General features: G+C 37.9%; 1 protein-coding gene across 1 annotated transcript in view; it reads left to right on the forward strand.

Moving 5' to 3' along the window:
• SYNE1 (spectrin repeat containing nuclear envelope protein 1) overlaps window positions 1-15,072 on the forward strand; it is a 279,857-nt gene that overhangs the window by 187,870 nt on the left and 76,915 nt on the right. The window contains exons 91-97 of the mRNA XM_053939505.1: window positions 2,562-2,729; window positions 3,416-3,577; window positions 4,756-4,950; window positions 8,410-8,583; window positions 10,384-10,575; window positions 14,190-14,324; window positions 14,939-15,045. Of these exons, the coding sequence (XP_053795480.1) occupies window positions 2,562-2,729; window positions 3,416-3,577; window positions 4,756-4,950; window positions 8,410-8,583; window positions 10,384-10,575; window positions 14,190-14,324; window positions 14,939-15,045 (1,133 nt within the window). The remainder of the gene's footprint in view (window positions 1-2,561; window positions 2,730-3,415; window positions 3,578-4,755; window positions 4,951-8,409; window positions 8,584-10,383; window positions 10,576-14,189; window positions 14,325-14,938; window positions 15,046-15,072) is intronic.

A 15,072-nucleotide genomic window follows, 5' to 3' on the forward strand; every position in this document is an offset into this window, starting at 1 on the left:
CTGGAAAAGCTGAAGTTTTGGCACGATGCCCTGTAGGCCACTGCTGATCCTTTGATTTTAGTTTTATCCACTGGGTCACTGTTAAATGCTTTTCTATCTCCTTGTACACAGCCTACTTAAGGATTCTTTCCCTTAAGAATACTCATCTAGGTTGCGCCAGCTCTTGTTACATATCTTACGAAATCTAAACACACCCTTTTGCCACTACCTCTAACAACAAAACTTGACTACTGTTCATTGGCTACTTTTCATAAGAACAGCCACGGGATATTAGGGCCTTTAGAGGGGCAACAAAATCTTTTACTCATGTGAACATCTGGATTCCTGCTGCCCTGATGTGTAAGCTCTGCCAAAGAGAAGCTGCCATGTTGTATACTCCAGAAAGCAGTTGGAAAGATGAGGAAAGGGATTGCTTTCTCCTCTCTGTGAAAACAAACCCTTTATTCTGAGAACCATATTAAGAGGTCTCCCAGAAGCATTGGTCTTGAGAGGGGACTGACAAAGGGCTGGAGAGTAGCTGCAGGCAAGGCAAAATGAGAAGTTGCCTCCACTGGTGCAATTTTTCACCATTACTTGGAAAGATCACTTGCGGTCAGAGTGAAAAATTCTGAAATTGCAGTCCTGAGTGCTGTGTTAAGCTGTTACCTATTCCATACTTGCTCCTGGACATTGTAACAATTTCATCATTAAGTTTTTCAAGTTTCCCAATTATTGTCTTTGAAGAAGTACCTCATTGGACACTTTTGGTCAGTTTCATGAGACTGATCTGGCTTCTGTGCTCTTCCAGAGCTTGACTGGTTTTGTTCACATATGCTATTAAATAACATATTTGCATTCTGTTCCAAATTAGGATCCTTCTTACACTTTGAGCTCCAGTACCTCAGAATTAGTCGTATTTAGTACCTAATTTTTATACATCTATACAGAATTGAATTGCGGTGAAAAATCAAGACCTTACAATTCTTATAAAAATTTGTAGGGACGGTATGTTTATTTAGCACTGGACGCATGTAAGGGATTTTTCCTTTTTAAAGGACATGCGTGTCCCTGAAAACTCCCGATCTTTTTTTATTACTCTAGCTAATTTACATATTCATAGAATTTCACAATAGGTTCATGCATATTTACTTTTCTGATTCCACGTTGCACTTATAGCTAGTTATACTTGTACTCAGTTTTTGTCAGAAAGTACAGAGAGAACTCCTGGGTCACTCTGCACTCTCTGTTTCAAGGTCTGAAGAGTCTTTCTTATCTCTTATTTCTTTAGCTTGGAAATTTGCATTCTTTCTCTTTAGCTAGGATAGTTTTTGCTAGTGCTGCAGTTACTAGACTAAACAGCATATTTTACTTATGTTAGAAAGCTCAAAGCAGCACATTTCACTTGAATCCAAATGGATTTCTACTTTTTGTTAAATTTTTATTCTGTCTCAGAATCATAGAATGGTTGAGGTTGAAGAGACCTCCAGAGATATTCTGGCCCAACACCCTTTGTCAAACTGGACCATGTACAGCAGGTTGTCCAGGACTATATTCAGGTTGATTTTGAGAGTCGCTAAGGATGGAGACCCGGCAACTTCCCTGGGCAGTCTGTCCCAGTGCTCATTCACCCTAACAGTAAAAAAGCATTTCCTGGTATTCTGAGAGAATCTTCTGTGCTTCAGTTTGTGCCCATTGCCTCTGTTCCTGTCAGTGGGCACCACTGAGAAGAGCCTGGTTCTGCCTACTTTGCACCCTCCTTTGAAGCAGCATTTTTCACCTCCCAAATAATGTAGTGCTAACTGTCATACATGGTTTCAGTTTTAAATAATCCTTGTCATCAAGTCTGCTTTCCTGACCTAAGTATAGGTACTATACTTGTTTCCTTAATTCTACATTTTCTGTAGATGTTTTCAGTTGTCATCTGCAACAGTTGAAGAAATCTCCATACACTAAGTATAGAACTTCTGGTGAGAAATAATTCTGCTCTGAATTTTCATTGGTGGTTTGAACATTTTCCCATTTCCCTAACAATTTTGGTCCCTTTTCTGAATATCTTTTACAAGTTAGTAGAGGCTCCCCATTTGTTTGAAAGCTTACAATAAGCTGATGCTTCATACTCTTTCTTGCCTCATTTACCAGTCCTTCAGTATATTCCTTTTCTTATGCTGCTCTCTTTGTGATAGTGTTCATTAGGTTGGTATTTGCCACCTACAGTACCATAAGCTGCTGTCTTTTGTGATGGGTTTTCCCCCATATGTAGTTGTAATGGTGCTGGAACAACACTCCCATTTATAGCTCTTCTCCTCCCAGCCTTTTTGCGATTGTCCACAGTTGCCTTCTGCACCTCCTAGCTAATATGAACATGAAAAAAATGTGTCCAAAATCCTCATCATAGTAAAGGTCCAAAACATGCTCAGTGTGATACTATTAAATATTGATTTGCTGTGTTATTAAGAGGTTTCCTGGTGGTTTTGGCTTTGTGGGCTTTATTTTAATGGACATATGCAGTGGGGGCAGTATTGGGGGGATAGCATGCAGTATCTTTCTTTATGAAAGTGCAATAATGTACTTCATGCTTGTAGGACATTGCTTATTACCAAGCCTTATCTGCTGAACAGTTGCAGACAGAAGCTGCTAAAATTCAACCCAGCACCTCAGCCACCCAAGAGTTTTATGAACCAGGCTTAGAATCATCTGCTAGTGCCAAATTGGATGATTTGCAGCGTTCTTGGGAAACATTGAAAAATGTGGTAAGTTTGCATTTGGAGACTTCAAAATAGTTGGCTAGCTTGTAAGGAATAAAATTCAAATAACTGGCTCAGCTAATATTCTTCTCTGCAGTTTTTGGTTTTCTGATGGTAACTTGAATTGTTAGTGGAGATATATTATTTTTGTTAAAATCAGCCATTAAAGTTGATAGTTGGCTTCAGAAATGCAGAATACATTGACAGACTGTATTCCATAATCTAGAGGGATATCCAATCATGCTTAATGAGTAGGAAAAGAAGGCCCAGAATCCGGTTTCTGTGTAGTTTTGCAGTATAGTCATTCAGTGATGTATGAAAATGGTCAGAGTCTTGATCACATGCTATAGATTTTAATTCCTTTCAGAGGTACAGTAGCTGTTATGGGGTATTAAGAACTACGTGTCTAGCAAATAGTGCACATCCATGTTTGAGTGTATGAAATCTAAAATAATGCATGAGAATGTGCATAGGTTTTCCCTGCTTTATTAATTTCCATTTCTTTTAAGCAGCAGAACCTAGAACTTTACTGATGAAATTTTAAGTAAATAAATATTTCTAATATGGATGTTTTGCTTTGTAATTTATACTCTTGAAAACTTGTTGCAATGTTTTTTTGCTTTAGTGTCTTAAGCCCAGGGACATATGAAGCAGACTAAATAGGAGAATTTATACCTTCCATTCTTCTTCAGATCAGTGAAAAGCAGCGCACACTCTATGAAGCTCTTGAGCGTCAACAGAAGTATCAGGACACACTCCAGTCTATATCCACGAAAATGGAGACCACTGAAATGAAACTAAATGAGAGTCTGGAACCAGCCAAAAGCCCAGAGAGCCAAATGGCTGAACATCAGGTAAAATATTATATGTGAGTACAAGAGGGAAAGTGCACATCTCCTGCTTATCTTTTGTTCTGTTTTTTACACAGTAACCTTCTTCATGGCTGGATACCTCAAACATATGCATTTATTGTTTAAACCTTCTCGTTTAACTGTATGTCTTGCCTTTCTGGGCTTCCTGCTGTTCTAAAGGTGGTGTGATGGGGATTATTTTAATAAGGAGCCTTTTTGAAAGAAATAGAATAGATCATAAGAGTTTGTCCAGTTGAAATTTTCAGCAAAAACTTTTGTCCAAGATTGTGTCCAATGACAGCTATACATACTGTTCTTCAACATCATTACTGAAGAATATTTATAATGTTGACAAATTTACTAAGATCATAACCAATACTGATGCACTGTATATTGATCAAAATTAATTTTTCACCTTGTTAAACAAAACAAACCAAAAGCACACAAAAATTCCCTCAAGGGAAGTCTCAAGAAATAATGATCTGAATAATAAGAGAATATTTTATTAAGTAACATATGACATATGTCTGAGTTATAATCACCTAAGCCTTCTATCTGATAGCTTGAATCTATGGTGGTCTGTCCAGATTCAGAAATTTATTCCATGGTGCAAAATCAGTTCCTACTTTTATACTATGAACCAGTTTTCAATATACTTATAAAAGGATGGTACCATGGAATAAATCTCTGAATATTTACATCTATGGCTAGATGTTCTTTATGCAGTTAGAAAGTTTTAGGCTGGAAGCTAAAACATGCCCCTAATTTTCTCTCACAAACACACACTCACTCACTTGTTCATTATCTTTATTGTGAATACTAGAATGTGAATACTAGAATGTGAATACTAGAATGTGAATACTACAGATAATTTATTGGAAGAATAAATTTCCAATTTCCAAAATAATTCCTTGTGATATGTCTGAAATTCAAGATATGTAATTAAATCCATATTTAAGTAACCAGATAAATGATCCTAACTCAAGCCTCTAAAAGCAGGACTCAGTCCTTATGAAATACTGTCTCTGCCATACTGGTAGTGATACTCTGCTCTACTCTGTGTTCCTGGTGCTCCCCCGAGATAGTTGTCTTGAATTTTTTATTTAGTCTATGTCTCCTGAAATACTTCCTTCTTGCTGGTAAATGAAGCAAATGCATTCCCTGCTCTCATTTCTTAATAGGCTTTGATGGATGAGATTTTAATGTTGCAAGAAGAAATCAGTGAGCTTCAGACATCATTGGCTCAGGAGCTTGTTTCAGAACCACTGGATGCAGAAGGTGCTGATCAAATGGCATTGCAGTCCACCCTCACTGTCTTGGCAGAGCGAATGGCCACAATTCGAATGAAGGCATCAGGAAAACGACAGCTATTAGAGGTACAAGAAAAATCATCACCAATATTTTTAGTCACCATAAAAAAAAAGTCATTTTCAGTTCTGCTTATTTCTCACAATTCCTTTCGGTAATAAATAACCATTCTTTTTTTAGTGAGCCCCTCATCTTATTGCTAAGTGATAAGCAGCCAGAAAGAACTTGGAACACACAAATATGATACATGTTCCAAGTTTCTTCTAGCTATATATAGCCATATGGAGATATATACACACACACACACATATATATATGTGTGTGTGTTTTTGTGTGTGTGTGTGTGTATCTGTGTGTATGTGTATCTGTGTGTGTGCATAAATGAAGTGCAGATATTAAAAGTCACATTGTCTACAATATACTTTTGAGGAATCATCTCTCCAAGCTGCTAGACAAGACAAGAGGGAAAGCTTAAAACAAGAAACAGCTCCTCTTCCAAATCTTCGTGTTGTTGTCTATGCTCATCTTCCCAGTGATTTACACGCAAACTTTTATTCATGGAAGATGCACCCTTTTATTTCTTTGCCTACCAACTTTACCAAAAAACTTTTAATTTTAAGGGGATTTTTACAAGCCCCTTACAAATAGGAATGTTGCTGCATATGTTATACAGGTGAGAACATGCAATCATGCTAAAGCTGGTTACAGTTTGGCTACTTTGAACAGTGCAGGGCAGCTTTATTTCTGTACTGTTAAGAACTGCAGCAGTGAATTCAGAAACACAGTAACTACTGCCTTCATATTTTCCATCATCAATTGATTCAGAGAAACAGAGTGAGAATTGGCAGTGTGGATCTAAGGTGTGGTGCTTAGTGACCACACCTTAACTTTAAACCAAGACACTGGACTTTAAACCAAGACACTGGATTACAGGAGAGTCTCAGGGTGCTTCAGCTGCTTTAGTTCTGTCCAGTCACCTAGGACAGTGAACATTAGCAAATATCTTTTTTAGTTTTAAAATAACAAAGTTGCACTAAGCTCTTCCTTCCCAGAAGAAAAATAACTTTTAATTAAAAATGAAGGCTTGGAAGTAGAATAGGGGATCTAGCTGTTTATAGCTTTCACCCAATACAGGGTCTAACAAACATCTTGGTAGCACTTAGGAAACACTAATTAATAATTTCAAGATAAAGCATGAGTCATATATTACTCTTAACTGTGATTAGGATACTTTGGCACTATACCACAAGTATTCCCTAATAATCTTGGCTAGGAAATATATATGATACGTGGACAACATTAAGTAATTTAACCTGTGTACTTCATAGCTCTGATTTCACAGATAAAATCTTCCAGAGCACCCCAGGAAAGTAAATGTAGAAATAAAGATAAAAGAGGTAATGAAAAGATTTTGCTGGTGAGGATGTGAACTGGTGATATTGTTCTTTCTGTGGACCTAATCCAAGTAACTAGCATTTTAGAACTGTTCAGGTCTGGATTATTTAAGACATCTAACAACTATCATTATTCTTTAAATTGTTCTCACAGTAACTTTTATTTTTTTTAATTGAAATTGAGCATGAAGAAAAGCTGTGCAAACACTTCTCTATGTGATGAAGTTGCCCTGAACATTTGAGTCTGAATTTCCTTACAAAGTGTTGTAGGTTGACCCTGCCAGCAGCCAAACATCCACCCTCACTCCTCTCTCCTGAGATGGGTTAAAAATAGAAGGCAGACAAAAAGACTCATGGATCAAGATAATGACAGCTTAAACAGGGTAAGGAAAAGCTGTGCATGCAAGAAGGGAATGAGGAACTTATTCACTACTACCCAATCAGCAGGCAGATATTTAGCTACTTTCCTGGAAAACTTGGCATGTGTTTCTTGGGAAGACGAACACCATAACCACAAATGCCCCTCCCTCCCTTTCCCTGGGCTTTTACTGATGAGCATGATCTCATCTGGTGTGGAGTGTCCCTTTGGTCAGTTCAGATTCACTGTCCTGGCTATCTCCTCTCCCAGCCTTTTGCCCACCCCCAGCCTAATGGCCTTTGTGAGGTGCAGATAGAAAGCCTTTATGCTGTGCTCAGGAGTAGCCATAACACTGCTGTGTTATCAGCACAGATTTAACCACAGCTGCAAAGCACTGTACAAACTGCAATGAAGTTAACTCCATCCCAGCCAGATCGAATACAATCTTTTCCCCTTGTTCCATAATATTTGCACCATGCTTAGGTTTCATATTGTCTGATTCAATTAAGTATCCTCTGACCATCCTATTTGTTTTCTTTTTCACAAAATGCCCTCTATTCTCTCCAGAACTCAATATCTCTCTTGTATTGTGGAGCACAGAACTGGACACAGTACTCCAGGTGTGGACTCACCAGTGTTAAGTAGAGGGGCAGGATCACCTCCCTCATCCTGGTGAGAACACTCCTAAAGCAACTCCAGACACCACCGGCTTTCTTTTTCCACATTGTTGGGTCATGTTCAATCTGGAGTCCACCAGGACCCCCCCTAGTTCTCTTCTGCCAAACTGTTTCCCATCTGCTTAGCCTCCAGCCTGTACTTGGTTCGTGGGGTTGCTCCCCTGCAGGTACAGGGCTTCACACTTTGCTTTCTTCCTGTCAGCTCATTTTTATAGCTTTTCAGGGTCCATCTAGATGGCAGAATAGCCCTCTGCCTATCAGCCACTCCTTCCATTTTGTGTCATTAGCAAACTTGTTGAGGCTCATTACTGGCCACTCACTAGACTTTGTGTCATTGATCGCTGTCTCCTGGCTGCAGCTGTTCGGCCAGTTTTCAAATTCATGTGGAACAATTAAAGGGTGAGCAAGACTTGCTGATCACTCCCTGTCTTTCCAATGGATGGATGAGCTAATGGATGGACCGGGGCATTTGTGTTGCTGTGATGTTGATGCTGCCTCAACCATTGAAATTTAATGTCCTTCCACACCCTATGGCTCAGGGATCCTCTGAGAGGCCAGAGAAGGTAGACGGCTCTTCAGGCTTCTCTTTACCCGTGTGACTGTACCAAGGGGCCCACCCATACTTTGTTTGGTCCTTGAAGGACCCCTCTTGTACCTGTCTTGAGAGACAGTGAAGCTGACTGCTGCCAAAAAAGGCAAAGTTGCTTTTCTTTCCCTGCAACTCATTCTCAGCTCTGTGTATTCCTTTTCTTCATGTGAATCTTTCTCCCTAAGCAAACAGTGCTGTACTAATTGAGCAAACTGAGTCAATCTGGGGGAAACCCACAGGAGAGCAGCAAAAAAGACCTCACCTTTAGAAAGCTGTAATAGCAGAGTTCTGCTGGAGAAAGTAGAAATAAAGTGACTGAACTGAAACAGAATTTCAGTCATCAGAAAAACACACTCATCAATTGAAAGTAATAATATTTTGTAAAATATAGGTCTTAATATATCCTAGAAATCCTGCATAGGATTTGTGCAAAATAGAGGAACAACTTTTTAGAAGTGACTGTTATGGTTTATTTCTCCTAAAAAGTAAAATGCAATTTGTACCTCTAGGAAAAACTGAATGAGCAGCTCGAAGAACAACGGCAAGAGCAGGCTCTTCAGAGGTACCGTTGTGAAGCTGATGAGCTTGACCACTGGCTACTCAGTACCCGAGCAACGCTGGACACCACTCTGCTTCCTGCCGAAGAACCTATGGACATGGAAGCACAGCTGGTAGACTGTCAGGTAAAATATTAAGACAATTATTGTGTTGAATGAGCCAGCATATTTGTGGAGAAGATTCTGAGCTCTATAGCATCTTCTATATGCTCAGTAAGCTTCCTTAAAAGTTTGTGAAACAAAATATAGCCTGCTCTTAATTTCTCATTAGAGATTGCAAACAGCACTTTAGAAAGCCCACGTGAACATAGCAGTAGGAAAACAAAATGTCCTGACTGCAGAAAGATTTGAAGTTCCACGTCTTTCAGATGTAGTTCTGTTTAGCTTTAAAGGTGTTGTATTTGCTTCCCTTGCTGTTTTTGCTCCCCTCAAGCTGAAATTGTTGAGCAGCTCACCTGACATGTATGAAAACACCTGCAGTGTACTTTTCTACACGTCGTGTTCCAGCTGAAGAACATACTGGCACTAGCAGTGATGACTCGGATAGTGCTGTGTTTTCTTCAAGAATAATCCTTACATACATGCAAAAATAAAGGATAATCATCAGTATTTACTGGTTTTATAGCTTGAAGATTAATCAACTCAGAATACCAAAACAACTGAGAAAAGACATGTTGCTGCAATAAGAGTTTTTGCAAATACTTTTATTAACAAGACTTAGATCATTCATAGCATCCAGGTTCTCAAATTAGTGGGAGTTTTCTATTTTTAAATGATAGTTCAGAATTATATGTTCATTATAATTAAAATTACAAAAGAGACAAGGACAGATGGACAAAAGATTGCTTTTCTTATTAAAGAATGATGCTCTCAATTATTTTAGGCTAAATGAGAGTTAAATTTCATGCAAGTCTGAAGAATTTTCACCGACAATATATCATCATTGGAATTTTCAGTCTGCTTAGTCTCAAGAGTTCTTCCATCACCTGTCCTTGAGAGCCCTTTGTTGTATGTAGATAAACCCTATGAACTTTAACAGAGTAGTATTTTTTTAATACAGTCTGTAGGAAACTCAAAAAGAAAAGTTAACTTTGTAGAAGAGTTAATGCTATTTTTCTTTTGCTGCTTCTTAAAATCTGAATTCAGTAAGTTTTATATATTTTTTCCACTTTTTAGAGACTGCCGATCTTATTCTGCACATATTCCTTCAGGAGAAATATTTCTAAATTCATACTTGACAGTTGCTATGGAAACAAAAGCATTTGATGTCAGGCTAGGTTTTTGAGCAAGACTTGTTTGAGCATTGAATCTGGGAGATCAAAATATGCACAATGTTTCTAATAAATGAATGGTTAATGGAATGTCAGAGAAGTAGCTTTTGAGAATAAACATGCCAGAGATTTGTCACTTTAAGTCTCTCTTTAGACTAAAGAGGATTATACAGAAATCCTTAAGTCCATCATGCACCAATCAGAAAGAGCAAATAGTGACAAGAGAAGCTTATCAACACAGCCAGAGCAACACATAGGAGGAAGTAGGAAGCACTTGTCTACATGTAAATGAAAGAGGAAAGAAGTAACTCTGGCTGCATGCTTCATTTCTTTTCATCAATGGATGTCAGTCTAGCTTCTTAGTCATCCTTTACCTTTAATATGCAAATAAAGAGCATCTCCTATACAACAAATTATTTGTTTCAAGTAACTTTTTAAGTTCTTATTTTGGAAAGGGTTGCAACCTGAAATGGCAAATACAAACATTTGCAAGCATGTTCTAAAGAACTCTGAATGGGACTGGAAGGCAAAGCAATGATAATCTGACTTTCTCATAGTTTGGACACGGGTGAGGTAGGCCACAGGTCATCTTGCCCGAAAACATCACAAGTGCTGGAAAATGTATGAATTTGGGTCTTTGTTTTTGCTGCTGCAGAACATGCTGGTTGAAATAGAACAGAAGGTGGTAGCCTTGTCAGAGTTGTCTGTGCACAATGAGAACTTGCTTATGGAAGGGAAGGCTCACACCAAGGACGAGGCAGAGCAGCTGGCTGTGAAGCTCAGGACACTGAAGGGCAGCCTTCTGGAGCTGCAGAGGGTGCTCCATGACAAACAGATCAACATTCGGGTGAGTGGCTCCTTCCAGCTGTTTTCATGGTGGGCAGGAGTTTGGGGATTTCATAGCAACTTTATGCAACTGGGAAAAAGAGTGCAAGTGTTGCACTGGTTCAGTTTGAGTTATTCATCCTTAGTTAGTAAATGGAATTATAGCTTCAAAATAAAGAACTGCCTAGAAAGCTTTAGTTGATAATTTTCAAGTTAACATTGCTTTTTGGTAAAACTAGCCTAAACTCAGTATCTCCACTGAAAGGACAATAATAAAATAGATAGATTATTAGCTTGGTCTGGATATAGTCTATTCCTGTTTCCAGTCTGTTTAGATTGTGTATGGTCTGGGGCAGGATTACTCTCCCCAACCAAAGACTGATCCTAAATATGTGCTTTTTTACAGTGTGCACAACGCAATGAACAGATTAAATAACAGAACAATTTTTAATTATGGCTAATACTTAGTGGCATCATTATACCAAATACAACATTATATAAGCAGAAATTCATTTAACTTCAGTCTTGCCCTAGGTTTCTATTCCTAGCAGCTTTGATCTACTCATTGTCACTAACTCATTGTATTTAACAGTTGCTTTTGGTCATTCTTTAGGTAAAACTAGCATGTGGAGAACCGAATACATACAAGAAACCCAACCATGTAATGTGACTGACTGGTTTTGAATTTGCTTGCCCTGCTGTGACTCCCTCCCCCTCCCTTTTCTTTTACTTCTTTTCTTGGCTTTGCTGTGCAAATTAAACATGATAAGCTTCAAAGATTTCTGGCTTCTAATGCAGATTAAAGTCTACTGAGAGGTTAGCTTGAAAAGTCACTTGATGTTCTAAGAACTATTTTTAGTCCAAAGCAACTGCATAGCTTTAAAACTTCACATAATTTCAGAAAAATAGAGAAATAAAAAAGAAAGGAGACATCCCCCAGGTATTTGTTCCTATTACCTCTAAGATGAAGTAACTTTAATGTTATTCTTGCTTATTAAACCTCATGATTAGGCAAATGAAAAGTTACCAGCACCATGTGGGTGCATTATACTTTGTTCTCATATATTACCTGTGAAGTGAAAAGGCATCACAGAGTTTTTTGCTAAATTTTAAAATATTTTAAAATATTTTAAAATGCAGTGATGTGATTTAGTTTACTTCTTAGAAGAAATTTTTGGATGATATTCTAAAATCTAAAATAACAACAAAATAATTTCCAGATCTAGAATATGAATAATTTAAGATGGCACATGAATGCAAGACTCAAGTTTCTTTATGAATTTCAAGTATTTCTTTGATTTCATTTACAGATCATGTAAGAATATAGACACAGGCAGTATAACATCTTCTAATCGTCACTGAGAATTTTTTTTCAAATGACAAGTTCTATGATGTCATTTTCCAAACACTGAGGACTGAGGACAAGAGCATCAGATGTCCCAAATCCTATCCAGTGCCAGTATTAACCTTGAGAAACATTACAAGCTAACAGCACTGTTGTTCACGCATGTAAAAAACCTCAGATTTTTACATGTCTCCAGATGTTCTGATAACCTTGTAATAGACCAGCCTCTTCCCAAAAGAAGGAACCTTCCAAGTGGCATTGGAAGACTATTATTAAGATTGAGCTATATTTTCCTTAAAGTGTATTTCTGCCTGTCAATGAATTTAAGAGTCAGCGTGAGATTCTATAACTTGCTTGGAACGATTTCAATTTCCTTCTGATTTTAGTTAATTAATGTCACTAGTGATACAGAAAAGGTAACTTGGATACCAACTTCTTTATTCATTAAAAAAAAAAAAAAGTAGTGAAACTAATCAGAAACATGCTGGAACAGGAGTGTTCTGGACTATACTGTCTTCAAAGGTATCACTTTGAAACACACAAAATATTGTGTCTGTTACTGTTTATTCTGTGGTTTAGGGGCAATGAAACACACACTCCTTAAAAAACAATGTAGAACATATTCTGCAGTAATACTTTTGATCTAAAAAGTATGTACAGTAGCATATTTGAAAAACCTCATTGCATCAACAAATACCACAATCCCTTTTACACTCCTTGCTATTGTAGGAACCATGAGACTATTAATTATATAGTCCAAAACTGTTGTAATTAAATAAACACAGTTCCAAAACTGTGTCTTCTCAGTCCTCTTCCCAGACAAAGAGAAACCCAAAATGTAACTGAAATCAACCAGCCCACTCAAATGCAAAGAACTAGATACTGTTCTCTAAAGAAATTTACAAGATGAATAACTATGGTCCCTAGAGTATATAAAGTTAAGCAGATTTTTCCCCTCCACAATTTACAGAAAGATTGTCTGTTTCCTAACTTGTAATACCAAAGCTATAATTTCAGATATTCTTTACTTCTCACATACTGTTTTCTTTGCCCAATCTGACATTCTGTAATAGCATTGCTCACATTCCAACTACGTCAGCTGGTGTAGAAAGTTGTTCTTACAAAGTATCAGAGTTTACCTGTAAACTGAAACCTTAGTAAAACAAAGTTATTTCATAAAGCAAGGGCTTTACCTTGCTTTATGAAGAACCAAGTACTTGGTTCTTTCCAGCGCCAAGTACTTCTTGTTTCTTTTTGCACCTCTTCATCGTCCCCCAAAATTAAAATCTTACACCTAACATTCTACTACTTAGCAAAACTCTGCTGTTTCAGTGGCAAGTGCCAGGGTCACTGGTGGCAGAGGTCCATCTCAGTTATTAGCTTCAGGAGCACCAGGTGTGGCAAGTACGATTTCCGCACCCACCTTCTGCCATGCAGGTCCTTGTCTGATTTGAGAAATGTCCCCTGGAAGGCAGAGTGTCTGTGGTTTGGTGAGCCTACACATCTGTGTTTAACATAAGGCCAGGCATGTTAAAATACCTATATTTGAGTACATTGGCTGCTAAAATTACTTAAACTTACAGACAACATGGACTTTGGAAGCTAAGAAGTTGATAATACATTTTTTGAGCTATTAAGGCATTTGCTCTTTTTTGCATTGCTTACACAGAAAACCTGTCTAATCACTCATGTTGGAAAAACATGATAGAAATATGAATGGAAGGAACTGTTGCTTTTGCTGTGCTGTTCTAACAGTCTGTGATTTGATCTCTCTTACTTTCTCTGCTGTTCATATTTCATCTGCTGTTCACCCAGTGTGTTTCTGCTGAATGTAGAGTTATGTACTTACTGATAAATATTGACTGGAATGACAACCAGAATTTTCTCCTTTTCAATTCGACAAAAAAAAAAATTGCTTTAATTAGATAAAAAACCTGGCAAAAACAAACCACTGAATCCCTGCATTGCCAGGTAAAGCTGCACCCTCCTTTACAGGTGAAGGCTGGTTTTTAGAAGCAGAACAGTCTTTAGAAACACATCAGTCCAAGGTCTCTGACCTGTGGTCTCTGATTCTGCTGAGTGCAATTATGCATGTTTATTTTTACATTTTTAGGGATGCTTTTCTTGCTTGTAACCAAAAAACCAGTAAAAGTCAGAAATCTAAAGTCATTGCTCACTTCAGAATTTACATGAGCCAGCAACTTGAGAGATTTTGCTTAGATGAGTTGAACCTGCCTGCTCTCTAACAATGTAGGAGATTTTTTTTAAATCTTAATGTCTCTTTCTTAAAGCAGGGATCTTTACAAGAAAAGGAGGAGAATGATCTGGACTTTGTTTCCTCACAAAGCCCCAGTGTTCAAGAATGGCTGGCGCAAGCAAGAACTACTCGCTCACAGCAGCAGCAGAGTACCCTGCAGCAGCAGAAAGTTGGTATTCTGTTGGTTTCTTTTACTCCCATCTTTAGATTGCACTTAATGCTATAGCTGAGCCACTCATGTTAATATTTCCACTGAAATGTTCATTTTTACACTGTTTCATACTCACTGCTTTGGTAATGATGCATCTGAGTTCCCTATCTTATATCTGTTACAGTCAGGCAGGCTAGGCTTCCTGGATGACCAGGGTCAGTTCACATAATCAGTAGAATAAAATTTGTCCATCAGCAGAATAAAATGGAATCAACCATTTAAGTTACTCTAAGGAGAGATTATAATACTCAAAATAATAACTTTGTCTTTATACAAGCAAAGATAGGCATATTACGTTATATATTGTGTTGAATGATTTGAAGATATTCTCACTAGGGTAGGCTCCAGAAAGTGCATTGTATCAGTTAATTAGTTCAGTAATCCAGTTTACGTACCCAATTTTTCTGTGTCCCTGGCTGGAGATTTTGGACTACTTTTGGTGCTCAGGCAAGCCATTTCAGAAGTAGCTCAGCTAACTTGGCATGACAGTTAAACAAGGTAGACATATCCTTCCAAGGCAAAACCAGTCTGTTTGAGATTTGTTCTGTTTTTTGTAACTTGCTGTGTTACAGGAGCTGGAACAGGAACTAGAAGAGCAGAAGAATCTGCTTCGATCAGTAGCGTGCCGTGGAGGAGAGATCCTAACACAGCAAAGCTCTACTGAAGGGCTGTCTATAAGGTATGCTTTCGTGTGTTGTTCAAAAAG

The sequence above is a fragment of the Vidua chalybeata genome, chromosome 3, assembly GCF_026979565.1.
Source record: "Vidua chalybeata isolate OUT-0048 chromosome 3, bVidCha1 merged haplotype, whole genome shotgun sequence".
Lineage (NCBI taxonomy): Eukaryota > Metazoa > Chordata > Aves > Passeriformes > Viduidae > Vidua > Vidua chalybeata.